A 14041-nucleotide genomic window follows, 5' to 3' on the forward strand; every position below is an offset into this window, starting at 1 on the left:
CGCGGTTCCATAGAAATAAGGTTATGCACACCCTGAGATACTGATAGATTTCATAATGTGTTAAAGAAGGATCCCGTGTAAAGTTTTGAAGTAATTCTCCACTCCCACTACAAAGTGGTTGGTTTTAGCACAGCTAGATCAGACAATTCCTCACACAGTAAGGAAGCAACCTTTGTTTTGGTTGCACATTTTACCAAATTCGGGTGTTCCGAGCTAACGTCAAACCAGTAACGCTCCTTTGAGATACTATGCGGGCAATCCCAAGAGCTGCCAAACCACATTGGATCTTGTCACGTCTCTGAATGTAAGTGGAGGGTGCTGAAAGAGGTGGCGTTTGCTCAGTGCACTCTTCCCATTGTGCCGGAGCTCAACCAATACCCCACCGTGGTGTTAGTATGGAGCAGTGTGCTGCAGAGTATACAGTTCTATACGATTCTGTCCTGAACTGGAGACTCCTGGAATTGCATGTATTTTATTACATGAACATCAGGACCACAGCTGTTATGATGATTCAGTTATCCCAACTGTTAATCTCTGCTTGAGAGGTGTCCAGGACTGCATCAAAATAAATACATTAAAACAAATATGATTTTTTCCTTGTTTATTGTCTTACAGCAAACAAGATGTAAGAAGAAAAAAAAAAAACAGCATTGTGCCACTGTTCTTCTGCAAACACATTAAAAATAATTATTAATTATTATAACACAACCACAGACTTTTCAACAACCTGGCTTCAAGCAATCTCTGCACTTCTGTATGTTCCTACTCAATGATCTCGTGAATACGTATAGAAACTAGACTGGCACAGGTTCCCCACTTAACAATTTTAAATGGCTTAACAGCCAAAATGTATATTAACAAGCAGTTATAAAACCTCCAGACGATTGATTTATTTTTTCGCTCCTGGACCTTTTTATTTTAAGCTCCGTGGGCCTTACGCACACAATTATAATAATGCCAAGTGTCTGAAGATCTTTTGTGATACCCACGTTGCAACTCACAACCTAATTTCAGTCCTGACCTGAGCAGATTACAGCCAAGGCCTCCACAGAAACAAGAGGCTAGCGAATTAGCTCACACTGCTCCACCCGTCCCTCAGACTGAAACCCAGACAGGAGAGGCTAGCGAATTAGGTCTTGATCGCTGCAAGGCACCGTCTCGTCTTTCCTGGTGTGGCAGCATCACCAATATTTTAAGAACAGATGGGAAAAATCAGGTAGATTTCAAAACACCACTGAACTTATCCTCCTGACTGGGTATGGAATCAGAAAGAGAATGCGTTTTAAGACGACATACTGAAGAAATAAAATACAGAAGTATTTACAGTAAAGAACACAAGTTTATAATAATATGCATCAGTTGTGATTTGTTTAGTGAGATAAAGAACTGGCCTTGGAGGGAGGGAGGGAGGGGGAGAGAGCGATAGATCAGGGTATCCCAATCCCCCATCCCAAGTTGAACTGCTAGCGTAGTTGCTGTCTTGTTCTTACTATTGCATGGAGTTTGCAATCATTCGGAGTGATTATGGGGAAGGCTGTATTTATTTATTTTGACAGTTACAACAGATTTCACTATTTCTATTATCTTTACCCATTGCCGTGTAATATGTAGTTGCCTGTGAAATTCCCGTTTTTGAAATAGTGTAAAAATTATATATATATAAAAACGTGTTTGCCTTATTGACACAGTACCTGTTACACTGCATTCAGGAATCTGGCAGCCGGTTTAGTTTGCTTACGGTTAATGATTCAACACATTGCCTAGAGCAGCGCGATTTCTTTAAAATGTCTTCAACGAAAAAACAAAAAAAGATCAAAAGGTTACATCGTCACAGGATTTGAACAGGACTAAGAAAGCCGTTCGCCAGCGCCTAGGATTCTCCAGACAAGCTCAAAGCCAGGTAACGCCAGACTGACAGAAACTATTATAACCTAACAGTATAAGAACAACAGAACCCAGAAACAATACAAAAAGGAAACATGACAAAGCAATTAAAATGTAGATCCCTTCAGCACCCCTACTGCTAAACCAGGCTGTTGCTAAAACGACCTCAAATTATTTTGTTACAGACTGCGGGCTCGCTCGAACAGAGTATAGAAAGCGCATCTTGGATGCTTCAAGTAGAAATCGCCCGCAAACGGTTTCCCCACTGGTGCACGGTTACAATCTCCATGGTGACTGGAACTCGTAGGGAGGGAGGGGGGTACAGTGGGTGGCATCAAAATTCCTCATGTACTTTCGAGCCTGAGGGAGGAGTTAAAGAGAGATGGCATGAGATTTGAGGGATCTAAAAGTATTAAGCCTATATAATGTTAAATATGTTAGTGTTTACAGAGAAGTACATGCACAATGCAAAAGCCCAGGGATTTTTATATTCTGTGAACATTTAAGTTATTTCAGATTCATTCTTATTTACAAGGAGTCACACACAACTCAGTTACATCTTTCATACAACACATTACAAAAAAGCAGCAATCTACATTCACCCTTAAATATTAGAATTCCATTTAAATGTTAAAAACGGAGTGGTTATTCATTAAGTTTAACAGAGTTAGGAAATTAAAATCTAACAGACCGCACGCCCAGGCACACTTACCAGGAACAGAGCCAGCTGTCTTCTTCCTTCTAAAGCCATGTCCTCTCCTGAAACAGAAAGAGGGGACAGTGAGAATGGCTTCTAGGTCAGAAATAAAGCTGTATTTTAGAACGGCCTTAAATACAAAAATAAATACATTAATAAATAAGTTGTTGAATGAGTTATGCTGGTATAAATAAATATTTTTGTTTTAAAAGCCAGACCCACCGACGGTCCAGGGAAATTCTGTGGTCTGGTCTGTCTGGTAGGATTGCAATACAGAGGTGCACCAGTCATCATCCACCTCATAGCGACTGTACACGGAGGCTGTGGGCAGAGACAGGCAAACAGAAAAGGGCTTGTTACCAGGAGGTTCCCGGTTCAAATCCCAGCTCAGGCATTAATTCCTTGTGTGCGACACTAAGCAAGTCACTTAACCTCAATGAGGCCCTATTGCAAGTGACTCTGCACAGTTCACCCCCTAGTCTCTGTAAGCTGCTTTGGATAACATACTTTGACTAAATAATAATAACCTTATGTATTGCCTTCCTCAAGAATAACTCAAGTAAGAGACAAGTTGACTGGCTGTATAGCCTTCTTTAGGAACAGCTAGGTAGTAACAGAGTTAGCATTGAATATAGATGTTACCTTCTTCGACAGCGCTGCTTGCACCCAGCCATTCTCTGACAGCACGGACCCCCTCTTCAGTCATTACTTTGGGGTACCTGTGAGCAATAACGGCAGTGGCACCATAATAAGTTCTCTGTTTTTTTAATATCATTTTTTATCGTTAGAGTCACCTAAACTATTACAATAAAGCCCATTTCACTGTCTTGACAGAACAGTGTAACTGCAAAATCCAAAAACAGTTAAAAAGTACCTTATGCCTGCTTTAAGTTTTGATATTAAGACTTTAACTGCTTGTTTTACAAGTTCCAATTAGTACTGGCCTTGGACTTCTTTACCTAAAGTAACATTAGCTAGTCCAAGATTAATGCCAAGTCTGTGAAACCAGCCTTAAATGCTTGCATCTCAAAATCTAAACAAGAATTTTCTCTCATGATTTTTATTCACTGTGTTCTTGCTCAAAGCCAACCATTTAAAACTTGGCTTCTGCATTACCTCACCTGAACTGTAGGAGGCGCAACAGCAAGTAGTTCCCCCTGTTGGACATGATATCCTCCGGACCTCTGCAACAAATATAAACAGAAAACAGATTCTTATTCTGTATATACAGCCCCCAATGTCTAAAGCCTGTTTGGAAAGCATGCAATAAAACACATTCAGAAGTGACCAATCAAACACCACGATTGGACAAGCAGTCAAAAAAAAAAAAAAATGACAAAGTTATGCATTATAATTGGAAAACCTGTCAAAAATCAATGTGAGATTTCATTTTTAAAGAAAGAAGGATCTATCAAACCCACGTAGTTGTAATGATTTCATCCTTGGTTCTCCTTATGAGAAGGACAGGACCCTGGTACCTGTAAGAAAGCAAAGAGATGTGTTGAAGTTTTGCAAATCAAAGCATTATTATTATTTAGTCACCTAGATGCTTTTATCGAAAGCGACTTAGAGAACTTGCTCAGGATCACACACAGTGAGTCAGTGGCCGAGCTGGGATTTGAACCCAGAACCTCCTTGGTATCAAGCCCTTTTCTTCAACCACTGGACCACCATGCATGTGTGTCCTTTTTATTTTCCTATGCAACTACAGTAGCTTTCCTTTGTTATTATTGGCATTTGTGCAGTATAGAGGGCCCTGGGCTGCAGGAGAATGTTATTTTATTCCTTCAAGATCTTACTGACCTTTCATTGGTGTTATGGATACATTCTAGCGCTGGGACATATAATTAAACAAGCACTGCTTGAAAAGAATTTGGTGGTAAAAAAAAAAAAAGAAAAGACCATGCAAAGTAAACCAAGGTGTAAATGACATATGAAGTAAATAACACATATTCTATTGTAGAGCTTTGCATCACGTCAAATATTAGGATTCAGACAAAACCTATATGAACAGAATCTTATTTAACATCATGTAATCAAAGAAACTACAACATGATATCGCATTAATTATACAGAAAACTACAAAGCGGCGCGTAATTCAATATGTTAACATAACACTATGCAGCAGGGTTCACTTGACTTTAGGAAGCAAAATGTGTTAATTCTATAGGGTGATGATGCAAAGCTTTTGGCCACAGCTGTACAGAGTTTCTCTCCTTTCTTTAACAGGTAAGTGTATTGGATTAACAGGGAGTTTCTTTTTTTGTTTTACTGACATATGAATAATATTGTTTTCCAGCTAATTTAAAATCACTTCTATTTTGAAACAATATTCAAAACTCATGTTCCTCCCAGCAATAATAAACCTCAATGCCGATACTAAACAAGGCTTCAATTCCCCTGAATCCATGCAATCAGGGGTAGGACATGGATCACTAATCTTCACTATATTCTGGGAGATGTCCGATTAGAAAAGGCTCACTTGCAAAGCTGCTCCGCGTTGTTGAGGTTCATGTACTGGCGCACAGTTCTTGTTACTAGGGGCCCTAAAAGAGAGAAAGAGAGGGACCAGGTCAGAAAGAGCTAGCCACATGCAAGGAGCAGAGTCGAGGCAGAGGGTCTGTGAGATCAGTCACCTGCAGATGCTGTTAGCCGACTTGTTTCCAAAAGCTGGAGATGGTATCCCATAGTCAGCTTACATTCAAATCACATGTTCATGGCTTGGGTTTCTGCATCATGCTGAATGCTATACACAGACTGTCCTTCAAAGTATGCAAGGCAGGTTTGTGATGGATCCAACCAGCAGACACGTGTGGCTTTTTGCGACAAGCAACAGATGCGCTAAAGAGGTAATAAATCTAAAAACCTGCACCTGTTTCCACCAGTGCGCTGGAACCTGTGCACTGCACTCAAAAGCCATTCTCCAATGACCAGCCAGTCAGCGTACAAATAAACAGCCCCCAGCACATCAAGAATCCAGTTATTGGTGGTATTGAATTGAACGGACGGAAATCAGACTGCAGACAAAATCCCAAACTGTTAAATCAACAAGTGAAATACAGCCTTGCTGACTGAGACAGGGGTGGGGTTAACTCTATCCTTGCCAACAATCTGAGGTGTGGCCATTCCCTAATTCGGTATTGATTGGGGAATGGCCGCATGTGTAAAAAGGCAGGAAGCAGCCTGTGTCTGGGTTAGTAGAGCAGTCAGTGAAGGCGATGCCCAGCCTGGCCTCTGTAGGGGTTTGTATTATATCTGTGTATTCTTTTGTTTGAACGCTATTTTGGCCGTCGTGCCTTACTTGGTTATTTTTTATTAATGTGCGCTCTAGCGCTTGCATTGCGGCTTTCCAGCTTCCTTCCTGCCGGTAACAGCTTGGGCCATGACGCTACCTGTCACACTGATATTCTTCTTCTTCAGCGAAAACTTTAAAAGGTGACTTACTCCAGCTTTCAGGCATTACTTTGAGGGCAAGAGGCAGCAGGTCGTCAAATGAGGCGTCCAGGACCAGAGCACTGACTTCTGGGTATGACATGGCAGCCCAGGTGGCTATGAGGAGAAACAGAGTTATAAAATTAGACAGAGAAGTCAGTGTCTTTCGTGTTATAATGTTGAATTATAAATAATAAAAACTAGTAAGACACTGACAGGGGACAAAAATCGCTAAGCACTTTTTTAAGACCAAGTAAAATCAGGTTTGTCCAGCTTTTGCCGAACTGACAACATATAAATAATCCTCTTTGCCTAACGGTGCCTTGTGGTCCAATCCTTCAAAGTACCTTCTGTAACTGCCAGAAGCAGGGTTATTACAGCCACGGGTGCAACCAAGGGTTGGGGTCAATTCCATTTCACATTCCCTTTAAAGAATTCCAACTCCTCACTGATCTAAATTGCTCCTCACTGATCAATTCTGTTGAAGAAACTGGAATGGATTTTCAAAAGGAAATTGGCCCTAACCCTAGTTGCAAGAAAAATGGCACAAGACTCAGATACCAGCAAGTTAAACTTATGATTTTTAAAGATGCCCTGTCACCGAGGGTAGATATTCAGTGGAGGCCCAGTTGCGAGGCTGTCTTGACCAGAAATCAAAGGACTCTGCAAAAAAAGGAGTGAGGTGGAAGTCTCAAACAAATGGCCAGTGAGTGTAGCCCCAGCAGAAGGCAAATACCTGTGAAACCACCAATAGACCAGGCATAGATCACAATGTCCTTCAGCTCGAAACCCAGCTTGTGAATAGCATACTGCACCACGACATCCATCGCATTGGCTTCGTTTTGAGGGAATGGCACTCCCTGGAGACAGACAGAGAGAAGTTCGATTGTTGTTTCTGTTTAGATCAGAGCCACAGTGTCTTCTGGCTTTCGTTCCACCCGAGCTCTCAATTAATTAATTGGTCTAATTATTTGATTCATTGGACAAACAGAACTTCTCTCCAGGCCTCAAAATGTTCTATAGGTTGTGTATCTTGAACAAAGTGCACTTGTTTTAAACCACCAACTGCAAAAGACCTTGAAAAACTATGAAAAGTCCAATTGAACAAATAATTTGATGAATTAAGTTAACAGAGCTTAAGTTGGAATGAAAATCAAAAGACCCTGCGGCCCTAGAGAACTGGCGTTTTACTCTCAGCCTGGCGAAGTTGAGTTTTGATTGAATTTAATGAGCGTGTCATAAAACGTTCTGAAGACAGAGAGTATTGCAAGTGGATAAATGGACTTCACTCACAGTCACAAAGAACTGACCACCATGCTAAGTTACATTTGTAGTTTGCTTCTTATTTTAAAAAGAAAGGGTGCAAACACAGCGTGGTGGTAAATGCTTTATGAATTAGCTCTTTGCTGCTTCAATTTGTGGCTATGGGTGGGACATTACAATATGCAGAATGGATGCCAATGTAGCTAATACTCACTGTGCTTCCTCCAAAGCCAGGGTGATTCCAGCCCAGAACAGAGTATCCAACTGCAATACAACACAGGGCAGGAGTTACACAATTTCAGGGTTACAGGGAGAATTTACAAGTTCATTTTACACCAAAGATGACAAAAAAGGAATAATATTATACTGGAAACCCCAAAATGAGACAACTCAGGTCATGGAACAGGGAGAGAAAAAGAGATGGAAGAAAGAATGACAGAAGTTTTACCTTCCAAAGGTGTGTTCACACAGCCCACTTCATAGAAGCCTGCGTTTCCTTCACAGCAAATAACCTGAGGATCACAACACAGGCAGTACTGGGCAGTCAGCTACAGACATTTCGGACTGAAACGACTCCTTGTGCCCCAATGAACTGTGATACTTCCTTATGAAACATACTGTCGTGACACATAACCAAAATCACATTGCAGCTTGCAGTCACCCAAATGGTTCTTGAATGACTTTTACTGTGATTTAAGTTCTCCCAAGCTTCCCAACCTCATTTAAGCATTCTGTGAGGTTCTCCATGACTTTAATGACAATTGCTAGGACTGGCTACATTTAAGTCGTTGGATTGGAGCTGTATTGCTAAAACCTTTTCCATTTGCTAATCACGTTTAGTAGAGGTACAACAACTACAGTAAGGTCCACTGTATGTGATTTACAAATCTACGTTTCCAATCTAAATCAATCTTTTAGAATCCTCCTTCGATCCCACAACCCAAGTTAAAATGCTCACCAGTTTCTTTCCTTTCTCTCCCTGGCTGTTCCTCTTGTCTACGAACATGGTGTCAATATCGTTCCCATCACAGGCCACCAGCTTCGCCCTCTGACCTCCACACTGGGGGGCAGAAAGTGAAGCACAAGACATACGAGTTCGGCTTTAACAGTTTGATATACCGTCAACTCTCCAGCTCACAGAGGGAGCACCAATGCTTTAAAATACACAATCCAACCTGTTGTATTATTACAGTCCCTTACACAGAGAATTTTTCTGCATGTGGAAATATGTCAAATATAAAAACAGCTGTTGCAGGTAACATGGTCAGATCAACCATTATAGGGAGCAATTTACAATTTTCCCTTTACAGTCCGATGTCGGAACCTGTCTGACATTATCAAATATACGTAAAGCACAGGTCTCTAGTCGTTTTTTCTCCGGAAAAAGCCAAGAAAACCTTTCAATGGCCGAGTGAGACCGATAGAAGCCCCCGCCCCCCGCCAAAAAAGGGCATAACTGATACACCATGCACCACAAAGATAACATGGACATAAACAAAGGAGATAGCTGCTTCCGCATCAGTGCTCAAGAAATATCATGGACATTTGCACAGCTTTGAGATATTATAGTAATAAAATAATAACTTGGATCGCATTATTGAGGAGTTTGGTGATAAAACGAGTGATCAGGAGAGGATTTACCAATATGCACGTTTATAAAGAGGTATGTGAAAAATACAGTGAACAAGGGGTGGGGCTTGGCTGGAGATGCAGTACCGAGTGCCCATTTGCGATTCAGTGCCTTTTAAATCGGTTTTACTCTGAAAAAAATATATTTTAAACAGTGCGTGTGAAAATAAATTGGACCGGACACACCTGACAAGCACTGAATAAATGGACTGCTAAGGGTTAAACTAACATATTGAGCACGTTTATAACCAAATAATAAATAAAAAAAAACACCCCTAAGTATTTTTTTTTTTTTAAATCACTAATGTCCGTTTGTGTATAAGCTTGCATACATACAGCATTTAACTTAATGACAATATGTGGAGAAATATTGTATATAAAATAAATTGAACTGCACTGTATACTTACTGTCTTTAGGATTTCAGCATTGTACAAATGCATGCACCGCACAAAAAGGCTAGAGCAAAGAAGATAAGGAAATGCATTTAAAAATGTTAGAGAGCACTCCTTTAACATAGCCTCAGGTGCCAGCTGTACTCACCTCTTCCACCAGGCGTGCCTGCCCCTGGTTCAGCATGGGCATCATGGCTTTCTGCAGGAGGGAAACCGATCCAGGGTACAGCATTCTCCGCCCAAATGAGTTAGCTATCAAATAACTGCAAAGAAAGAGTTATCAACGCATTACTGATAATGTACAGTGTACAGCCATGGACAAAGGTTTTGCATCACGTAGACATAACAAAAAAAATACAAGAACACTATCAACATAGTTTAAATCTTTTATTTAACATTATGTGATCAAAGAAATAATGTAACATTATTCAGCAGGCTTTATTCGACTTTATGAAGCAAAATTACTCTCTAGTGTGATACAAAACTTTTTACCACAGCCGTATGTGATGTTCTATTTTCCGACACTGATAAGAAGGCGTCGAACGAGATGCTAGTTTGCTTAACTTGGTTTCTTCCAGTTTCACTCTTGCTGCTAGTCTCACTCACCTGATAATCTGACAGGGCAGCTTTCCCACCGAGTTCAGAACGCTGTTTGTCGCCCCTCTGTGTTTTGACTCTGGCTTCAGCAAGGACACGCCACCTGGCGACTGTCCCTTCCTGGGAGAGCCAATCACAATCACACAACATGCAGGTTACCATGGGAATGCAGGCGAAGAAGCCAGGTAAAATAAAACAATTGCTCCGCTGTCAATCATTGCTGCAGCTTGCTTCTAAAAGTCTGAAAGTATTTGAAGAGCGGATGATTATCTATTCAGTGATACCACAAGGATGCAAGGGGAATAAATGATCTACCCCAGCCATTATTCATCTGCCCTAATACTGACTAGGGGTCACCGTGCATGGTTTCATTATTGTTTTTTTAAATAGATTGCTGCTAGATACGTTTATTTGTATGTGCGTGGTTTGTTTTATGCCACTGTTCTTTTATTGGAGCTTTGACCAACTTTGTGATTGAGTGTTCCCTATTCTACAGAAACACCTACAGAGATGACTGTTCAACACAACCTTGCTTCTAAGTTTTAATCTTTATTTGTAAGAAAAGTAGCTTAAAAACGTCATGGGCACAATGCCTATAAGACCCATTCTACGTTAAGTGTGTTACAGTTTACAGCACACACCCTCCTGCTTTGGAATGTAGGCTGAAAACTTGGTGGAACACATATTTGTTAAAGTTATATAGCCAAAAAGTAACACTTTCTTGATTACAACTTTAAAAATCGCATAAGGTGCGATTTCCAGGAGTCCTTAATGTTGCTGTAACACCAATGACAATGGGAGAGCCATAAAAGGATGATATCATATACGATATATCCGTAGTCCACACATTTCCCTATAGAGGTCCCAAAACACACATGTTATAGCAAATGTGGATTAAATACTAAATATCTGGTGGGTTTAGTAATCTGTTACACTTGCATTTCCCAAGCCCTTTTCAGCTCAGAGTCACGTCACCTCTGTAAACCACATCATCAGGGAAGCACATAAAATTGCAGAGGTGAAATGAAGGAAAGAAAACATACCACCGTGTTTTACTTCCTTCATTTCCCCTCTGTATGTCTCCATGTTTCAGTGACATGCAAAGCAAGAGCTTTCTCTAACCTTGACACCAGGTACCATTTCAAACTGAGCTCGCATAGTGAATGGAAGTGCATCAAAGGTGAGGTTAATGGATTCCCCCCCACTGGCTAAAACATCATAATAAAATAATCTCCAATACAATAACTGTTACCTGCTACTGACTTCATCCCAATGGAAATCAGCAGGCCAGCTTCGGAAGTCAAAGTTATAAGAAGCCAGCTTTTTCTGCGACACACAAGAATTACGAATTACCAAAGTGCGAGATATTGCCTTCTAAGCAATAGGATAATTAACATGCACAGCCCTGAACTTATTTCAGACTATAAAAAAAATCGTTTCTGGCAAGTTTTGGTGTTTAGGAAAACTATACAGAGAAACTACGGCTATGGCCAAAAGTTTTACATCACCAAGAAATTTAGAACTGACAAAAAAAAAAAAAATGTTATGAACATAATTTAGATATTTTATTTAACTTCATGCAATCAAAGAAACAACTAAATTACATTGCAAAAGTCCACCGGAAGCCATAACAGTAGCACAGTGTGTTAATTCTATAGGGTGATTCAAAACTTTTGGCCACAGCTGTAGACATTCTAACCACAAATCAAGAAGTGGGGCAAGTATCTTTAAAATATTCATTGTACTGAAGTAATGAGTAGAGCAATGACACCTTGTTCTGTGGACTGTTGTTCTTCTTGGTCTCTTCCAGAATAGTGATGAACTGGACGTATTCAGGGTTGGTCCATCTTCCGATTCCTAAACAAACACAAAGACCTTAACCCTATGCAGGCTGGAAGCTCTCTCTTAACCCTCACTGTTGCGACCTGACAGCCAGACTGGAATACTTTATACATGCAACTGCATTCAAAGCTATCACTCACTCAAGCAACGTGACAAACACCCACACACCACCCCTTGTGAATGGATGCCGTAAAACAGTATGTGTTTACTCACCTCTCAGACAGGCCACTCCCAGTAACAGGATGAGCAGCGTTCCAGTATACTGACCAACTGGGACCAGTTTAGACAAGCAGATGTACCCTGAGACAGAACAGGTACAAAGACGGATGAGAAACCTGTTTTCAAACTCCACAAATTCATCTGTGGGATATCATGGAAATCGTCAGGAATTAACTCTGTTTGAAGAAGTCAACCCCAGGATTTGGGCCAAAGACATTCTTCATTGTTATTTCGTGGTGAGCACTTAAATATAGCATAGTATATATTAGAAAGAGTTGATGTGATTCACTAAAACTTTTTATTAAAAATATATTTTAATATAACTGTGTGCGCTGTCTGGCGACAACAATGCATGATGAAATTCTAAGTAATAATAAAACACCTTGAAAGGAAATTAATTTTGTCTTTAAAACAATGCATTTAATCTCCACTATCAGTTTAATAACGTGAGAAAAACGTTTTCTACCAGTGCCTACCTTTTCTGTAGAGGTAAAACACAAGGAGTGGAGATGTGTAGTAAGAGAGAGACCACACAATGGAAGCCTGGAAACAACACAGAACTATTATACAAGCGATGTGCACACTACCACACATGCAGAACTACATTATAACACTCAATTGGAAGACCGGGAAGCCTGGACACCTCATCGATATTGTATCAACAAAATGTGCAGTTACTACACTCAACACTAAATGGACATGTGTTGTATGTTGCTATAAACCATGTCAATGAGTTTTGTGACTGATCAAACCCAATGCTTCGAGGGATTTTGATTTGCTAATCGACCTTTTATCATAGCATTTGTACCACGCTTTCCCCATGGTTATACTATGGCTCTACCACAGTTTGCCATGTATAATTAACATGCTTTACCATACCTTGCTATTCTTTACAATGCTTATCTGTGCTTTACCATGCTTTATTACCCGTTGCTATGCTTTTACTATGGTAAGCTTTTATAAGGGGAGATTTTAGAAGCGGTGGGATTTTAACTAAATACATGGGTAAAAGATGGTGTTTTTATACAGTGTGCTGTGTGTGAATTGAATGTGTTTCTTGCAGCGTAGACTGCCCCATTACAACAGGTGAAAGTGCAGTCCACTTACCCAGCCGAGGATGCTGCTAGTGTGTCTCTCCAGGGCATTGGGCTGGTAAAGCCATCCCTGCTGCTGGAACCAGAAAACACAGGGGCAGATGCAGGGTGAGGCAGTAAATTAGTCGCACTTAGGGAGCTGATTTCTGTGAGCAACGTTATGTCTTTCAAGGAATCTACCACAAAGTGCTATCATGACAGGTTTGTCAGGACGGAACTTTATTTTTAAACTTTGCTGGAAATAAATGTTTATTTATTTATATATATTATTTATATATTTATATTATAAAACATTTATCAAGACTGCTGTACCTATGATCCACGACAATAAACAGTCAATTTAGAAATACAAATTTCACTCTCCTGCTAGAAGTTCCTACGTGTTTGTTGTAACAAAGGCTATATTGGACTTTATTCTGGAGTAAGTGCAAAGTCAAAGTGGCACGTCTGAGGAATACGTTCTTGTTAACGTTATCAATCTAGCAATAATCTACAAAGCAGAGGAGTTCAACAACCAGTCCCTCCAGCATCTAACTAAGGGGCAGTTGTTTTTATTCCGCTCACAAAAAGTGTCGGTGTCTTTTTAACTACCTTGATAAGCACCATTGTGTTTTAGTAGATTGTAAGTGAAAGGTTATTGATAGGCTGTGTGACAGGTACGCAGGTGCAACAGCAAACACATACATATAATTCACGTCACTGGCATTTTACTTCATGTCAACAAATATGCACATCCGCATTACAGTTTGTTGACAGCAATGTGTCAATAGTAATAGAAAATGTAACAAAAAAGATACACTTTGCGTTGCTTAACAGAATTGAGAAAGCGTTAGAGGCTTCTGCTGCATCATACCCTACGGATTTAAAGAACGACGGCACGTCCCACGGTATCGAAACTTACCCGGACGCCACCCGGTCCTAGTCCGGTTCGGTCTGGCTCAGCTCGATTCGGGTCGGGTTGTCTGTGAATTCGCTGTAATTTGGGCCCGGT

At 40.4% G+C, this 14041-nt stretch overlaps 1 protein-coding gene across 1 annotated transcript; it reads right to left on the reverse strand.

Annotated features, from left to right (window-relative positions):
* Nucleotides 1-586: 586 nt before the first annotated feature.
* On the reverse strand, nucleotides 587-14041 carry abhd16a (abhydrolase domain containing 16A, phospholipase; the record flags this gene model as incomplete). The annotated part of the gene is made up of 20 exons (XM_041225726.1): nucleotides 587-2244; nucleotides 2597-2643; nucleotides 2804-2902; nucleotides 3224-3300; nucleotides 3703-3765; nucleotides 4003-4059; nucleotides 5064-5127; nucleotides 6026-6130; nucleotides 6750-6873; nucleotides 7491-7540; nucleotides 7725-7788; nucleotides 8235-8336; nucleotides 9447-9561; nucleotides 9905-10015; nucleotides 11148-11221; nucleotides 11667-11752; nucleotides 11951-12037; nucleotides 12433-12499; nucleotides 13064-13126; nucleotides 13952-14041. Coding segments are annotated over 20 exons (1629 nt in total), but the record flags the coding sequence as incomplete, so codon positions are not given.

Source organism: Polyodon spathula, chromosome 24 (genome assembly GCF_017654505.1).
Source record: "Polyodon spathula isolate WHYD16114869_AA chromosome 24, ASM1765450v1, whole genome shotgun sequence".
Lineage (NCBI taxonomy): Eukaryota > Metazoa > Chordata > Actinopteri > Acipenseriformes > Polyodontidae > Polyodon > Polyodon spathula.